Here is a 17582-nt window from a genome sequence, read left to right on the forward strand (position 1 = left end):
GTCTATAACTTTATTTTTCTTATGGATACAAATTCAGAAGATATAAATTCATAGGTGATTGTTATATATTTTGGATTTTGATATCCCGAATGGTATTTTTATATTTCATTTAAGTTTATGTAATAATGATGTTATTTTTTATATTTCATTTAAGTTTCTGTAATAATGATGTTATGAGTTAAGGATTTTTATATTTGGAATAATGATGTTGAGGATTGAGATTAGAACTTTTTATGTGTAATTAAGGATTTGGACATTTTGATGGTTATTTAGGTAAGTTTATGACGAAATTTGGAAATGACATTAATTGTGAATTTATATATCTAGAATTTGTGAAAAGTTAACTTCTTATTATAAGGGAAAAACGGATGTTTTAGAGGTGCGGATTTGAATTTGAATTCATATGGTGCAGGAAGAATCAGCTATGTCCCGCGGGAGTGAAATTTTATTTAAGGAAGAAGCTATTGAAAAAATTAATTGAAACTCGAGTGATTAATGAGAATTAACAACAGTTAAATTTATAGCATCTCGGTTTAACTGTTTAAAATCCAATATTTGTGCATTCTTAGGCCATTGAGTTGGCGGTGTGAATGTGATATGCACTGTTGTAGCTTACGAGTGCTTGTACTTCTGTCATTGATGCCATGTCTTGAGGAATCAATTTTGTTACAGTCTAGTGTCAACAGTAGCATGAAACACATTCATTCAGCAATTCATCTCTCTCTAATACTCTATTATGTTATATAACTTAATCAACACCACGGTTCCATCATACATTGCCCCTTCATGGGAATGAATGTAACTTCTGACAACACTCACTAGAAAAATGGAAATTGTAGCTTAATTGGTTTCCTAGTAACAGTCTAGCCGCATAGGTGGCCATTTTTGCATCTAAGCGCACCAGCCCCCGCCGTGATTGAAGCCACAAGCAGCGGTGGTCTTGCTGCCATGCTTGACGCCCTATCATATCTAGCTGTTGCTCCTGCCCCAGACGCTGTGAAGAAGGCACCATTCAACATCAGATCTCCTTCAGACCTCCAATTCCATTTCCTCCACTCTCCTTTTGATGATTTAAAATGTTTCGTCACCTGAAATCACCCACTGTCTTTTTCAATTTATTCTAAGTATTATGGAAAAATCCTATGAAAACTCCAATTCAAGATACTATGAAAAGTTATCTATATTGAATTCATCTGTCCAAAAATAGTAACAAATATTTTTATTCTTTTACTTGGCAAGCATGAGCATGACAATTATACATGTTAGTTTCATCTTAAAATCAATTCACATTAAGTAACTCTCACCTCTTTATGGTCTTCATTATTTGGAGCAAGAAATCTATTGCCTTGGCTGAAAATAGTTGGGGAAGAACTCCCACCTATTGCGTAATGCTGCCAATGTGTGTAATCGTTGTTCACCACATGAAAGTATCCAAACCTGCACCTGCAAATTTGGGTAGGATATCAGGCTCTTATCTCTCAAAGAATATTACTTAAACTATACGACGATATGTTCATATTTATTTATTTTTTATTACTGATAAAAGAAAATTATTCAATTGTGGTATGAAAGAACTTACCTAGGCATTCTCCCTCCAAGCCCTTCACCAAAATGGTTGAAGGCTATGGTGACTTGCATGTTCTTGTCATCTTTGTAGGAATCACTGTGGCCCAAGAGCATGACTTTGTTATGGTGTGTCATATAATTGTTGGAAATGGTGATGGCCGTTGACCCATGAACAACATCAATGAGGCCATCAAAGCAGTTTGACAAGGAGCAATGGTCCACCCAAACATGGCTCCCACCAAAGATAGTGATCCCATCACCGTCTGATCCTGCACTCCAACTGCGATGGTTAGGAAAATCAGTCACATATCCACTGCCACCTCGTTTGCAATCATGAATGTGTATTCCATGAATTATGATATTCCTCTTCTTGTGCACTTTGATGCAAGGCCCTCCTGCAATGTGGACGGTTGCTCCTCTTCCATCAATGGTTTTGTAAGAATTAACAAGGAGATCCATGTGGAGCTTGATCACCATGTCATGCTTGAAAATGATCCACAAAGGCTCTTCTTGGATAACAGCATGTCTCAGTGTACCTGGTTTAGGGTTTATAGGATTATCGCTAGAGTCAATCACCACATATAGTTTGCCGTCTTTTCCACCAATGGCATTCTTGCCGAACCCAATAGCACAACTAGCTAGACGCTTGCGGTTCCTTTCCCAGTTGGGGTCGCACCTCCAACAGTCATCAATGGGGTTCCCCGTCCCACAAGAAAGATACCCCAAGTTTCTCCTCGACCCATTAATGCTCCTACAGTAAAAGCCATGCTCATGCTTAATCAGAAAAGTATATGATTTGGAAAAATAGAAATAATACCATTTTTAAAAGTATTCTGATTGATGTTTTAGAATTGTTCATTCTTATTCAATTAAATGTTTTGTTTTTGGATTACTTTCAACACCCTCAACTGTTTTTTCTTATTTTAACTTTTTTTTATCAACAAAGAATAAATAAAATAAAAAAAGATACTTTAGGGTGTCCCAACCCTTATATAAAACTCCAAAAACAAGTTTCCTAACACCCTATCAACTAAGGATCAAACAATGCAGTACAAATCAAGATAAAATCCCAGTACAAAATATAGAAACTCAACAAATAGAGTTACATCAACCCACCAAAGTGGTCACACTCTCGAACAAGGACACACATCCCAGTACAAGTTTTCTTATTCTAACTGATGTATTGATTTTTTAGTCTAACTGATGTATTGATTTTTTAGTTTGTATGAAGTTGATTAAATGATGTGTTAGATTGGTGGTTAGTTCCTTAGTTGTTTTTTGGGTGTTTGCAGATGTTTTGTTAAGCTGTTGGTGTCGGTAGAAGGTTATAGTAGTGTTAGGAGAAGACTAAGTGTTTTTCTTTTTTGATTTGTATAAGGATGAGAACATTGCTAAAGTGTTTCACTTCTATTTATTTTTTTTGCTAATAAAAAAATGTGTATAGGGTTAAATGAGAAACCTTAATATTAATGAGAATCAAAACCCAAAATTCTCCTAATAAAAAAAAACGAAACGTGTTAAGGTCGGTACCAAATACGTTTCGTCATAAAAGGTTGTGGTCACTAACAAATGTTTCTTCTGTTCGAAGTGCTACTTTCGACAACAAATTGTGGTCACTGTGACATGCTCAAAAAAACATGCGGGGAATATTCTACTGTATTCTTAATGGAAGTGCATGATGAAAAATACATATAAGGAGAGAAAAGTGTTTAGAGATATACTACACACCAACAATAATAACCAGCACAAAGCAAAGTCTTATCTCACACTAACTAAGTGAATTATAGATGTCATTCATAGAAAAAACCAAACTTCAGAAAGATGTTTAAATTTCTGAAATTAACATACATAATTAGTTTACGAGAATTTGAATTTCAAATTGAAGATAGTAAAAGCTATGAACCACAGCACCATTAAGAAAAGGTGAACTGAAAAAACAAACTCAAGAATTTAATTTATAATAATATATGATGAACAGTTATTATCGAAGTTTAGAACAAGATTGCAAGACTGTAACATATTGCAAACAAAGTATGGTATATAACATACTTTTCCACTTCCTGGACCACCAATTCAGGATCTTGAACAGGAGAAGCAGAAACATAAATCACAGATGGGGACAGAAGCAAAAGGTGGAAGATGAATGTGAATGAAAATGGCATAATGTATAATATAAAGTGAGAATTTGTACAGTTGTGAGTTCCTATACAGAAGTGATGGAAAAGCTGAGTTTATATATAAGTAGAGAGAAGGATAATGGATTCCTGATTAAACTATAGTAGCTTGTTTAAGTTCTTGGATTTGTAGATTATATATTCCAAGGTCAATTTACACTGTTATAAAGTCTATAGAACATTATTTCAATTAGCAAATTATAGTTGTTGAAGATCCACATTAAATAAAAATTAGAACATGTGTATGTAAACCTCAACTTATAATCAATTTTATGAGGTTAAGTTAGGCTAAAAGTCTACTTCTTAAGATAGTATCAAAATCATTTAAAATCACACACGAACTGTCACTCTCGACATGAAAGAGTGTATTGAAGATCTCATAACATTTTATAGTATATAAAATGGATGTAAACCTCACCTTATAAGTTGCAGTTTTATCGGATTGAATCGGACTTAAAATTTATTTTTTATTGCATTACACTGAAATTTGAGACATGATGTAGCAGCTAAAAGCTACCTTTGGAGTTGCCAGCATCAAAATGAATGAGACACTTTGTTTGTCTATCATCCATCAATTATGCTGCTGCAAATGAGGTACACTTTTGTTTTTTTTATTGATGATTGATCAATTTCACATTTTCACTCTCCCCATGAACATGGATCCTATCAATTTATTTTGATGAACCCTAATAATATTGGTCCAAGAAAAGTTAGATGTTGGTTTTGTGTAAGATTCCTCTGCTAAACAATTTTACTATTTGAATGTGCCCTTCGTTCTCAGTGAAACGTCCCTATACAAACCCAACACTTTTATTTTATGTGTTCAACAATTCATATGCATTCCTCGGATTGTGATCGAAGTGTTGCATGTTTCATAGTTTTTGTTTTTCTTTCAATATTCGAATTTGCAGCATCTAAAATGAGTAAAAGGGTAAGATTATTTTGATGCAATTTTTAAATAATATATTTACTTTTCTCTTTGATTTGTATAGAAAACTTTAAACTGATGTAATGCTAAGAGAGGATCAATTAACTTAATATAAAAAAGTAATTAAACACTTTTTTTTTTAAGTTTTTGGGGTAATTAAACTGCCGTCTGATTTGTTTGTTTGTCCCAATAAATTAAAGATGTCTAAAAACATAGTTTTGAAGGAAACATTATTCTCTAAACGTGCTTATGAAAAGTTGTTATTTGAAGAGAAAGCATAAATATTTGTATAAGGTTCAAAGTGGTTCTTTAAAAATCATGAAAAGCCATAATAGACTTAAGAGATTCTTTATTCCTAGCATTCGGCAGATATAAAAAAAACCTTTAATTGTTTTAATAGTTTGTTCATACACTCACTTTTGTATTTATTAAAATTAGTTTGGTATTCAAATATAAAACACTAGTTACAGAATAACGTAAAAAAAGAATATTACTAAGCTAACTCATTTTCAAAAAATATTAGATAAAGGTCAATAATTTAATTATTAAAATTGGTAATATAACACCACAAATTAAAGAGAAACTAATTTTAAAAATCAAAATAAATAGTTACTATTTAAGTAAATTAGAGATATTTTATAAATTAAATTTTTTTTATTGATATCTAAATTAATTTTTATTATTAATACAAATTTATAAAATAGTTTTTAAATTAATATCTAATCCTAAACTATCAAGATTTTAGTTATTTATTACTTTTTATTCTGAATTAATAGATCAATTTAAAATCTAAAATATTAGTAAGTAAAATCTAGATAGTTAATTTAAATAACAATTTGTACACTATTTTTATTATTAATAAAAATCACATATGAATAATTTTTTAATTTTTAAATTATTATCAAACTTAATTAATATAATTTTACTGTTTAATATTTGAAAATTCTTAGAGATAGATTAACATAAAGTGACATAATTTTAGATTAACACAACTTCTTAAGTAATTTTTTTATCTACATTTAATATTTACTTAATTCAGAAAAAAGTTAAATTACGTAATTATGTGAATATTTTGCAGTAGATGAATGAAGTGTAAAAGGAAGAGTAAGTAATGATACTCTGCCCTATTGTGTGTGAAACTTCTCATTTGTTCATGTGAGCACATTATTGTTAGAGATTAGATTGTGGGCCCCTCTCCTAGGGATAGGTTTATAATAATTTTGGACCTACATGTAGGTTGTGGAAGGTGGAAAGGCCCCAACAAAAAAAGCAAGTACCCTAGGAGTTGGGGCCCAAAAAAAGTGATGCTAATAGGAAGTAAGTAGGAGGGTCATAAAGGATGAGAAGATTTTGCATGTGATGAGTAGAGTTACTTTCTCATCCTAACAACTCAATCAAATGTGACTCCTTCCAACCATTTGCTTAACTTCTTTATATCAAGAATTATTCTTTTTGTTTCTTCCATTAGTGTGTTTGATTGGGTTTAGGGTTTATGAAGGCAAATTAGAAAGTTAAACTAAACTCTAAATCCTAAACAACTGATTTATGAAATGCATTAACAAATAGTGAATAGTAAAAAATGCTTTGGATAGGTTTATAATAATTTTGGACCTGCATGTACATTATGCTTTAGAAAGTGTAAAAAAAATTAAAATTCATGGACTAAGCATTGTATGAATGGTTAAGACAGAGATAAATCCTAGAGTAGGTTAGACTTTTTTTATAATTACAAACTTCAAACTAAAAATAACCAAATAAACATTGATAGATATACATTTAATTTTAATAAAAGTATATCAACTTTTACAAATTTAAGATAAAGCTGTTTTCATAAATTTCTATTTTATACAATTATTTTATTATTTTTATTGTAATCACATAAATTATATTATCTACAAACTTTTCACTCAATCTACTAACTTTTTCCTTTTCACTCCTACCCTCAATCAAAGATAGTGTTAATCATTTATGAGTTTGATTTCAAACATAAAGTATTTAGAGTAGATGTTTTTCCTTTCATTATTGTAAAGAGGACTAGATAAATATTACTTTTAAATGTATTTGACATGTTAATTTTCAAAATGTCACATCTACATATCTATTATATTGTAATAGGATGATGAGGATGAAAGGAATACTGGAAAATAGGTTTACTATCTCCAACTTCAATCCTCATGTTTTTCAGATCTAATGTTTCAAAATCACCACTTTAAGAGAGTGTAATTATTATATAGATTAATTAACAATAACCATAATGAAGAGTTGCTAAACTTGAATACAGACTATTTCGATATCGTCAACTCAGACATTGTTGATTATTTTCTCATTTGAACCCTTCGAAACATCTTTCTAAAATAAAATTGTGACGAAACATCAACTTCTAAAACAGACAATATCTTAAATGTAGTAATTCACATTAGCAATACTATCTCTTAAACTTTGGATCGGAAGACATAGGAAATTAAAGGACAGAAGATGTGACAAAATGTATAGTTTTTTACATAGATGCCAAACCTTCAATTGTACAATGTCGAATCTGAAAATAACTGTTTGGCGGTGACATTTATAGCAGTACCAGTTTGTTGTCGGATTCACATATTAAACTTCAACTATTGTCACTTTGTATGTGATAATTTGGTGCCATAAAAATTATTTGTTGCGTTTCAAACTCACTGGCTTGCATGTCAGAGAAAAATTCAGCAATCTGTCTAAGCAATAGACACTGTGTGTCTGATTCATCAATGCTCACACAAGCCATTAAAGATGCTTGTCCCAGATAATGGTCCCAACTTTCAACTACGTGATTCCAATTACCAATGACGATTCATAAATCTGTTTTCTTTCCACACCATGTGATAAGGGCTATCCTCCTCTATATAATACTGTTAGATCTTTCTAACATGCACTAAGCACATCAACATTCATCCATTACAAGTTCTTTTCAAGATCTTGTTCAATAATTAAAAATACAAAGTTTTCTTCTATTCAGTATATTAAGTGTTGGAGATCCACGTCGACTAGAGATAAAGACATCTTATAGTATATAAGTGAATGCAACACTTTATAAGCCGGTTTTATAAGGTTGAGTTAGACTTAAAATTCACTTTTTAATATGGTATCAGAGCCAATTTAGAGTCATTACTAGAGAGAGTTTATTACCCTTACCAAGTTACCTGCTATCGGACCGCTATCGGATCACTTATAATATATAGTCTCACACCCAAGTTGACAGGTTTCGGGAAGAGGAAATGTGTTGAAAATTTAATATCGAATAGAATAGAGATGAGTACATATCATAGTGTTAAAGTCTATTTCTTAGTATTAAGATGTATTTAAAGTATATTAAGATGTATATGTATACAGTATGGACAGAGGCATTTCAAAGAGCTACTGCTTTTCTCCATTCTGGTTTTTCATTGAACATTCAATTATATCAACTCTATAGCTTGTGTTTTTATCAAGAGTTTGTTGTCTTTACCATGTTACCTGCTATCGGATCACCTATAATATATAGACTCACGCACAAGTTGGCAGGTTTTGGCAAAAGAAAATGTGTTGAAAATTTCATATTTCATATCGACTGGAGAGGAGGACAATTTATAGTATATAAGTGTTGTAAATATGATCTTGTAAATCGGTTTTATAAGGTTGAATTAGACTTTTAAGTCTATTTTTTAAGATGTATTTAAAGTATATTAAGATGTATATGTATACAGCATGGACAGAGGCATTTCAATGAGCTACTGCTTTTCTCCATTCTGGTTTTTCATTGAACATTCAATTATATCAACTCTATAGCTTGTGCTGTTTATCAACCTCATCAGTCAACTATGGTAACGTAGGAAACCACAAAGTGAATGGTTTGTGTTGTGAACACAAGCTAAGGTTGTAGTTACAAAAAAAATGTCTAGAAAGTTACATATACAGAAAGTTGAACCACTTTTTTCCCAGAAGTAGATACAGTTGGCATGCATAATTGTTGCCTTTTATTACTGTGTAATATAATACAGCAGTGTGATATAATATTGGGCTGTGTTGGTGAATGGTTGAACTCAGCAACGTGAACCCTTTCTACATGCAAGTGATCCTGCTGATGCTGTTATGGAACTGACAAGTGAAGATGGTTTTGCTGCCAAACTTGATGCTCTTGCATAGCTTGAAGATGCACCTGCTCCTGATGCAGTGAAGAATGCACCGTTTAACATCAAATCTCCCGTTGACCTCCAATTCCAGTTCTTCCATTTGCTCTGTGCTGAATTCTCCCTCTTTGTCACCTGAAATTAGTTTTGAATTTTCATTCTTAACTACCACCAACTGTAATAATAATATCTATCTACCTAAATTCTAAAACCAATTATGACCAATTCACAAAGTGGATGTGACATAAACTATGCTGTAGATAAAACTTATGCAGTTCTGACACTCCTAAATGGTGTATCTGTTTCGGATACACGTTTTCCTGTAAAAGTCAACAAAGCAAAATCTTAGTCTTCTCCAACTAACCTCTTTGAAGGTATGGTCATTGGGAGCAAGAAATCTATTCCCTTGGCTATTGATGGTTGGAGCAGCACTTCCCCCTATGGCATACATTTTCCAGTGGGTGTAATCATTGTTCACCACATGGAAGTATCCATACCTACATCTGCAGATGTAAAAAAGTTCTGGTAATTTCACATTAAACAGTCCAAAATCATGTTGAAATGCTAGTTAAAATGGGTTGAGATGAACAAGGTTTTAAATTGTGGTCACTATTACACTTTTGTTATTGGACAATTTACATCACTCTACGACTCTATTTCTTTCTTTAAAATTTCAATTTTTTTATGAAATGACAGAAATAAATACTATTTCTTCCTATCATTAATCACAAATTGTATAGCGAAACAGGTTGTCAATGTACCATTATTGATTGGAGAAGTAATATATTGACAACTTGCACCAATCTACAACCACATTTCTTTGCCTAAAATTTCAAATGACGAAAATAATCTTTCTTCATATCATGAATCACAAATTGTATAGTGTAAAAGGTTGAAAATGTTTCTCACCTTGGCATTCTCTGTACTAGTCCTTCTCCAAAATGGTTAAAGGCAATGGTGACTTGCATGTTCTTGTCCCTAGTGAAAGTATCACTGTGGCCCAAAAGCATGACCTTGTTATGGTGGGTCATGTAATTGTTGGAGATGGTAATGGCAGTGGATCCATGGATGGCATCAATGAGGCCATCACGGCAATTGGAGAGAGAACAGTGATCCACCCAAACATGACTGCCACCAAAGATGGAGATGCCATCACCATCTGAGAGAGTCCTCCACCCATAGTGGGTGGGAGAGTCTCTCACATAGGCATTCCCTCCTTGTTTGCAGTCATGGATGTTAATCCCATGAATGATAATGTTGGTCACATACTGTATAGTAATGCAAGGGCCACCAGCAATGTGCACACTTGCCCCTCTTCCATCAATGGTCTTGAATGAGTTCATCATAAGCTCTTGCTTCAAACGAATCACCATGTCACGCTTGAAAATGATCCACAGTGGTTCCTCTTGGATCACACCATATCTAAGTGTTCCTGGCTTGGGATTCACAGGGTGATCACCAGGGTCACTCACCACATATATTTTCCCATCCCTCCCTCCAATTGCATGCTTACCAAACCCAATTGAACACTCTGCTAAATTCTTTCGATTCTTCTCCCAATTGGCATCACATCTCCAACAATCATCAATGGGGTTCCCCGTTCCACAAGACAGAAATGCTAAGTTCCTCCTTGAGGCATTAATGCTCCTGCAATAAGAAGAACACAGCATAAGTTTGGTTACCCTTATAATGGTGAAACATGCAAGTACTTGTGAGCAGAGTTGGAAGATGTTGTTGATGAGAAAAGCTTTGTTTCCTACTTTTGTACATCTTCGACCACTAGTTCAGGATCTTGAAGTGGGGAAGAACAAATGCAGGAAGGTAGAAGCAGTAGAAAGAGTAGCATAAATGACAGTGGAATTGGAATTTCCATAACTGCTTGATCTGCAATCAGAATCAAAAACTCTATAGGAGTAATAGTACTGAACAGAAAGGAGGATAAAGGAATAGTGTGCTTGTGAGGAAATGTAAGGACATTTTGCATTATATATAGGGAACAAACCGGAAAACCGTGCCTCATATCTATATAAAAAAAATTGGGACATAAGATCCGAGATTCACATGATTTAAGGTTATTAAGAAGAGTAATTTTTAACGTGAGACCATATATTATGAGTGATCCGATAATGGTTTGATAGCGGATGACTTGATAAGGTCAATAAATAATCGTTAAGATAAACTCAAAATGATTCTGATATTATATTAAGGAGTGAACTTTAAACCTAATTAAACCTCATAAAATCGACTTATAAGATAAGGTTTGCTCCCACTTATATAATATGAAATGTCCTAATTTTTAGTTAATGTAAGATTTCCCATAAGTAATCAATAATCATCCTTAATGCAGCACTTTATCAGTATTCTGCTAACTATTTAAGAAAGGTCCCTAATTCTCTGTAATTCTTATTATTTCCAAACTCTAGCTACTTTGATACACTACTAATTTTTAGCATCCAATGTGAAGTAAAATGTACTCAATTTGTGATGGTGCATTAGAGCTATGTGTTGTTAACTTTATGGTATTGAGTATTTTAGAATGATGTTGTTTCGAAGTTTAATCAGCAATTAACTCTGCGCCGACACATACATTTGTGCAGATGAAATCTTTGTCGGTTATTTACTTCATATGCAGTAAGCTAGTTCAGTAGTTACAGCATACAGACCCCACTTCAGTGACCTTCCTCCCATCATCACTTTCATCTGCAGTCTGAACTCACTATGGCCGTTTAAGTAGGTTTCTACTATCCACACATGGCACACATTAACATATATTTATGACGACTCATTCTCTTATCCATGCATTTTATATATCCCTTGTTGGGAAAATCAAAACAAATTATCGATACAAAATCAAAATGTATACTTGCGGAAGAAATAAATAGAGAAAATGACATCGAGTACTTTTAATGTGGAAAGATTTCTTCAACTTAAGAACTAAAACCTACCAGACCTAGTTCAGAAAATGTCTCCACTATGAAAGTAGAATTACAATATTTGTTTATTTTATTTTATAAAGATAACACTCAATTTCACCCAACAAAGATGTAATAGCCTTTCATTAGAATTTCTAATTTCACATTATGATGGATATCAACTCTCTTTTTCTTCTTCATTAGTTGGAAATGTTCGGCAAGTAGAACTCTTCCATACCAATTTTCCCTGCAATTAAACTCTTCCATGTACCTTTTGTATAATTTTCTTTGGACTTTTGCTCTCAAGGAGAAATATGGTGTGCAAATTGGCATTTACAACTGCAAATCTTGTTGAAATCTTGGGCTTCAAGCTCTGTGAAATGAAAAGTGTGCATTTATTAATTTCAGTGCCATGATCCAAGAGCGGTACGCGAAATACTAGACACCTTACCTTATCTAGCAGAGTGATGGGATGAGAATAGATAGAAGGGAAATGAATTGTGACAGTCATTATTTTTTTACAAAGGAAGAAAAGAAAATGATGCACACTAAATGATCTGACCAGAACACATGCAATAGCGTGAACTGCGCAGGGAAACAAAATGTCATAGAATGGAATCAAGCTGATTTTCTTAACATCATAAAATATTAATAAAGGTTCATATTGATATATGATAAATTTATGATTAAATATGTTTTTTCTAATTGTAATTTGATACGAGATTGATATTTGTTCTTAGTTTAAACTTTAGACTTCTTTGTAATAAGTGGTGGAGATCTCAAATCCATTAGAGATTAAGAATATAAGTCAGTATATTATAAACTTGTTTTATGAGATTGAGTTAAACTTAAAGTTCATTTTTTAATATGGTATCATAGTCATTTCGATTATATCCTAGCGATTGGTTTGTTAGACTTATCGGACTACACGCTATTAAATCGTTATCGGACTATCCATAATATATAATCTCACGCACGAGTTGGTAGTCTCAGCGTGAGGAGTGTGTTAGACATCACACATCGACTATAAGTGGGTACAAACCTCATCTTATAAGCCGATTTTATGAGGTTGAGTTAAACTTCTCATTTTTTAACAAAAACTATTCCTTGTCACTGTTTAACATTCTAGTTCACACTTAAAATCTATTGCCAAGTAAAAAAACACTGATAATGATTAATCCAATAGTTTCTTTACTACAAATAATAAAAATAAGAATGATTCCAATAGTTTACTTACTACTGAAAAATAAGGATCATTCTAATATTTTCTTACAACAAATATTTAAAATTCTAAAAAATTTAGGATTATAAAATGCAAAGGAAAAAGATATATAAATTTAACATGAAATATGAGTGATAAAAGGGATTAGAAAGAGTAAATTGTAGGACAAGAGGACCTAAAGAGAGGACACATGGGAGGGCCGTACCATCCGTGAATGTGATGAGAAGGCATGTTAGCCCATGTGGGCAGTGTTTACTTTTGATGCTTCTCTAAATGGGCCCTACTTCTTCTGTGTCAAATCTCTGCCCCTTATTTCTTTGACCTAATCCAACATTCAGATATGCTTCCACAAATTGGGCCAAACTAACCCTTCTGTGGTTTTGGCTGGGAAACTTTTTCACCATAACTCACCAATACACCAAGATTCCAATTGGGTGATGAACAACCACACTCATAATTAAATGCTGCTTCCATTCATGGCCCAAACAATTATTAAAGAAGAAAACTTAGTGCTATATTCATCCCTACCAATGGAGTTTTAGGATCACCCATTTAAAACAATACCTATTCACTTCAATCCTAACATCAAAAACTAACAAAGGGGTTAAACAAAAACACAATAATCTAATTTTAATACTTAACTCATTTGAACCATAAAACATTTATAGATTTAACTTGTAATTGCATGTCAAATCAAGTAGTTGATTGTGTTGATAGAGGTTTTATTCATATTTAGTGTTCCACTCTATTGTCTTAGAAGGAGGATAAATGTGGTGAACACACAAAAAAGAAAACTCATCCACTTCAATTTAAAAGTGTGATTTGCTTTATGGCAAGGCAATGCAATCTCTCACTTGATACATTAATTTTACAAAAACAAAAGATATAATTATCTTATTTATTCCTAAATTTAGGGTCAATATTCAATTAGTCTTTATATTTTTAAAAAAATATTCAAATTGGACATTTCTATTAAGTCTCACGTTATAACGTCAAGTACTCCTTATATATCAAAATAAAATAAAACTTTTGTTAGGATTTACACTAAATGACCGAGTTCAATAGTGACTCAATAACAATAACAAATGATATGATAAATCCAACAAACTCATAGATTCTTGATGACTCTGATACCATATTAAGTAGTGAACTTTAAGTCTAACTCAATTATATAAAGAATGTGAGATTTACAACCACTTATATATTATAAAATGTTTTTATCTTTGATATACGATCTTCAACATAAAGTAAATTGACTTAAGAAAGAAAATAAAATTAGTTGATATTTTTTTTATGTGTGAATGGTTGGTTGATAGCATAAGTAAGTACAAGAAAGGTATCCTACGGAAAGGTTTTTCTATATTCATACATGATTGGATTATATAGCAAATGAATTGGTGACTTTGTGTGATTGAGTTTGTCAAAATAGTGCATGTGATTCAGATTTGAATATTTTTGTGATATTGGTTTGGTGACAATACTTTACTCATGGTGTCTGTGTTTCTTCTAAACTAAAGAAAACAAAGAAGCAATTGCATTTAATGCATGGAGTTGTAAGTTGAGGTAGTTGGTCTTAGTTTTTGATACAAATAATGTGGTTTGAGTGGAGTTTAGATAACATGAATTAAGAAAAGGAGAAGTGTTATTATTGGTGAAGAGTTTTGTTATTATTGGTGAAGAGTTTTGTCAAAACGTGCATGTGAGGACATTATAAGATATGGATTAGGATATATAACTCATTAAGCTTATCATCACCAAACCATGTGCCATCATGCTACTAAATTTCACATATATATATATATATATATATATATATATATATATATATATATTCTTTTCAACTGCCATAATACTGTTAATATAGTTTATCACCAATAATCATGCCATCATGCAACTTTGGTGAATATGACATAATAGGATCATGTATGGATTTTTTAATGATGATTCTTTTATAATAGTTACTGAAAAAATTAAGATAATTATAAAATTATTTTTTTTCACTACGATTTTGTAACAAAATTTGTTATTTCAAAATGTAGTTGGTATATTCTACTAATATTTTTTTTTAAGATAAACTAAGTGTTTTATCTGGTTTCTGAGGTTCAAATGACCAGCAAGGTAAATTAACTTGAGATTAGTAAATAACTAATAATCATTAAGAATTATTTGGACCAGCATGATTAAGACAAAAGTCCAATAGAAAGCTATGAATAGGACAAAACTCTCATGGTAAAAAGTAGACAAATTCTTTCTGCACCAGATCATTTTGGACTGCACCCAATATACATAAAGAAAAATACCAAAATACTTTAATGAAATGAAAATTAGGATTTAGTAAAATGTGCACTCAACTCACATCCAACCCAGTAGCATTGCACATTTTTTTTTGTGATCACTGTGAGGAGGCAACGCGCGGTGGCTTCAATCCTTCTCCGGTGGCTTAGTCTCCTTCTCCACGCACTGCCTCACAGTCTTCTCCACGCGCTGCCTTCTCACAGTGATCACAGAAAAAGGATGCAATGCTGCTGGGTTGGGTGTGGGTTGGATGTGGGTTGGGTGCACATTTTACCTAAATCTTAATTTTGGTCTTTTTATTTGTATATATTGGGTGCAATTCAAAATGATCTGGTGCAGGAAGAATCTGTCTAAAAAGTAATGACTTTTCTAATTCTAAACCCACTGAACATTCCAGTATCCAACTTAACTTGAGAGTTGGAGTGTTTTTGCAAAATACCCACCCTTAGACATACTTGACAGTGAACAAAAGAAAAAAGAAAACATAAAACAATCGGTAAGTAACATTCAGTTTCAGAACACTAAGCTTCTTCTAATTTAGTTTGGCAAAACCAATTTGTGGTTTTATTTGTAAGATTTGAAGTTGTGATATAACAAATATTTCACAGATTATGTATAAAAGCTTAGTTTTATGAAATATTGTTGGTATGAATTTTCCTTGATAGCCTCTGAGATATCACATGGCTTTTAATGATGATACGGATCATTGCTATCGGAATGAAAAGTGAGTAATTATGGCTCATTCAGCATAAATTAAAGGAAGCAAATTCATGATAAATCATATTAGTATGAAATCATATTTTAGAATATAACAGGAATATTTATATTATATTTTATATATATCGAATTGGTAACATGCACCACGTGCATAGACTAAACCTCTTAAATAAAGTAATAAATGTGAGTGATGTTTTAATTGTAATTAATGTTGATTTTAATTTGGTGATACTTTCGTTTTTTTATTCTTTTATTTTACAATTTTTATTAACTTTTTTCACAAGATTTTACTGATAATTTATTGTACCTCTTCAAGGGTATTGAATATTTGCTAATGCATTTTGTTTATTTCAACCTGCAAAGTAAAACTTTATGTGTTTTATTATAAATTATATAAATTCAAATAGTGAAAATTATACTTTAATGTATTATGTTTATTTCAAATATATTATCATTGCTAAATTCGAAAACATAAAATTAAATGAAATGATTAGTAAAAACACTTGATTTGATTGGTGGAAGAGTTGAGAAGTGTTTCTTTAAGTTAATCCCAAACAAAAAAAAAATCAATTACACACTCACTATTAAAGATCAATTACGCACAAATATTATTTTTTTAATATTGAGAAAATTTCTCAGATCCAAACAAATACATATTTTTTCAAACTTAATATATTACACTTAAAAATATTTAATCTCAAATTAAGAAATAAAATTCTAACTCTGAATAAGAGGAATGAAAATGTGAAATTAAAAAAAAAAGTTAGATATAAATGTAGACATCACTAAATTAAAATCAGCATTAATGGACATCATTAAAATATATATTATTTTTCAAAATTTTGATTCATTAAAAGAAATAATTCTAATTAAGAATATGTAATTGTGTAGACGAATAAATCTAAATAATATTTGAGTTTGGTTGTATAATTATTGATCTGTTGGTTATCTCTTTATTTTTTTCTTCGAATTTTCTTTTTTGATTGAGGATGTTCAATCAAGATTGACGTGAAAAAATTACTTCCAGATAACTCATAACTAATCCAGATAACTCATAACTAATCCGGAGCGTTACTAGGAAAATATGTATAGATTTAAGATTAAGGAATATTAAGAACATGTTGGTTTGTTTTACTGAGTTGTTCGGAAAGATCAACAAATTGGCTTGTGGAACATGTTACTATAACGACAAATAATCACTCGAATTGAAAAGTAAACTTAACATTAATGATTGGATCATGTGCAATATCACCATGTTTCTCTCCTTCAATGCAAAGAGTCAAACCTTCATCATCAAACAATACATTTCCTCAAGAAAGAACCTCATTCTTTGGCTTGTGACATGAGATATTGCAGATTAATTGTTTGAAAATATTATGTTTATGCAACTTTATGATATAAAAGTTGCGTAACAAAGGGATGAGAAGAGATGAGATGATTGAGGTGTTAGAGAAAATAATATTATATTGAATTCTTTGAATAATATAACTCTTAGTGGTTATAAAAAAATATTATTCTTATTAAAGGTTAATCGTTGCGTAGATGAACTTCGAAATAAATAAAAAAAAAAAGATGTATTGTGGTACTTAAGGCACTACCGTACACAGTATAGAGATTGCATTTTGTAAT

At 31.6% G+C, this 17582-nt stretch overlaps 2 protein-coding genes across 2 annotated transcripts; both read right to left on the reverse strand.

The window, feature by feature from the left end:
- Positions 1–674: 674 nt before the first annotated feature.
- On the reverse strand, positions 675–3836 carry LOC137815204 (putative pectate lyase 5). Its single transcript, XM_068618286.1, has 4 exons — positions 3616–3836; positions 1580–2317; positions 1305–1443; positions 675–1088 (listed from the first exon to the last, which is right to left on the reverse strand). Exons 1-4 carry the CDS (start codon positions 3726–3728, stop codon positions 864–866), a joined length of 1215 nt encoding a protein of 404 aa, XP_068474387.1. The 5' UTR covers positions 3729–3836; the 3' UTR covers positions 675–863.
- Positions 3837–8398: 4562 nt separating this feature from the next.
- On the reverse strand, positions 8399–10846 carry LOC137815211 (putative pectate lyase 5). Its single transcript, XM_068618297.1, has 4 exons — positions 10568–10846; positions 9717–10454; positions 9172–9310; positions 8399–8942 (listed from the first exon to the last, which is right to left on the reverse strand). The coding sequence occupies exons 1-4, from the start codon at positions 10825–10827 to the stop codon at positions 8721–8723; spliced, it is 1359 nt and encodes a 452-aa protein (XP_068474398.1). The 5' UTR covers positions 10828–10846; the 3' UTR covers positions 8399–8720.
- Between the last annotated feature and the right edge of the window lie 6736 nt (positions 10847–17582).

Source organism: Phaseolus vulgaris, chromosome 1 (genome assembly GCF_051622355.1).
Source record: "Phaseolus vulgaris cultivar YP4 chromosome 1, ASM5162235v1, whole genome shotgun sequence".
Taxonomy (NCBI): Eukaryota; Viridiplantae; Streptophyta; class Magnoliopsida; order Fabales; family Fabaceae; genus Phaseolus; species Phaseolus vulgaris.

Excerpts from the sequence above, each read along its gene's own strand:
- LOC137815211 (XM_068618297.1), bottom strand. The coding sequence starts at position 10,827 with ATGAGGCACGGTTTTCCGGTTTGTTCCCTATATATAATGCAAAATGTC. Across the intron at positions 9,311-9,716 it reads CTAGTACAGAGAATGCCAAG|ATGTAGGTATGGATACTTCC; the intron begins GTGAGAAACATT and ends TTACATCTGCAG. Across the intron at positions 8,943-9,171 it reads ATGACCATACCTTCAAAGAG|GTGACAAAGAGGGAGAATTC; the intron begins GTTAGTTGGAGA and ends AACTAATTTCAG.
- LOC137815204 (XM_068618286.1), bottom strand. The coding sequence starts at position 3,728 with ATGCCATTTTCATTCACATTCATCTTCCACCTTTTGCTTCTGTCCCCA. Across the intron at positions 2,318-3,615 it reads GTGGTCCAGGAAGTGGAAAA|GAGCATTAATGGGTCGAGGA; the intron begins GTATGTTATATA and ends CTTTTACTGTAG. Across the intron at positions 1,444-1,579 it reads CTTGGAGGGAGAATGCCTAG|GTGCAGGTTTGGATACTTTC; the intron begins GTAAGTTCTTTC and ends CCAAATTTGCAG.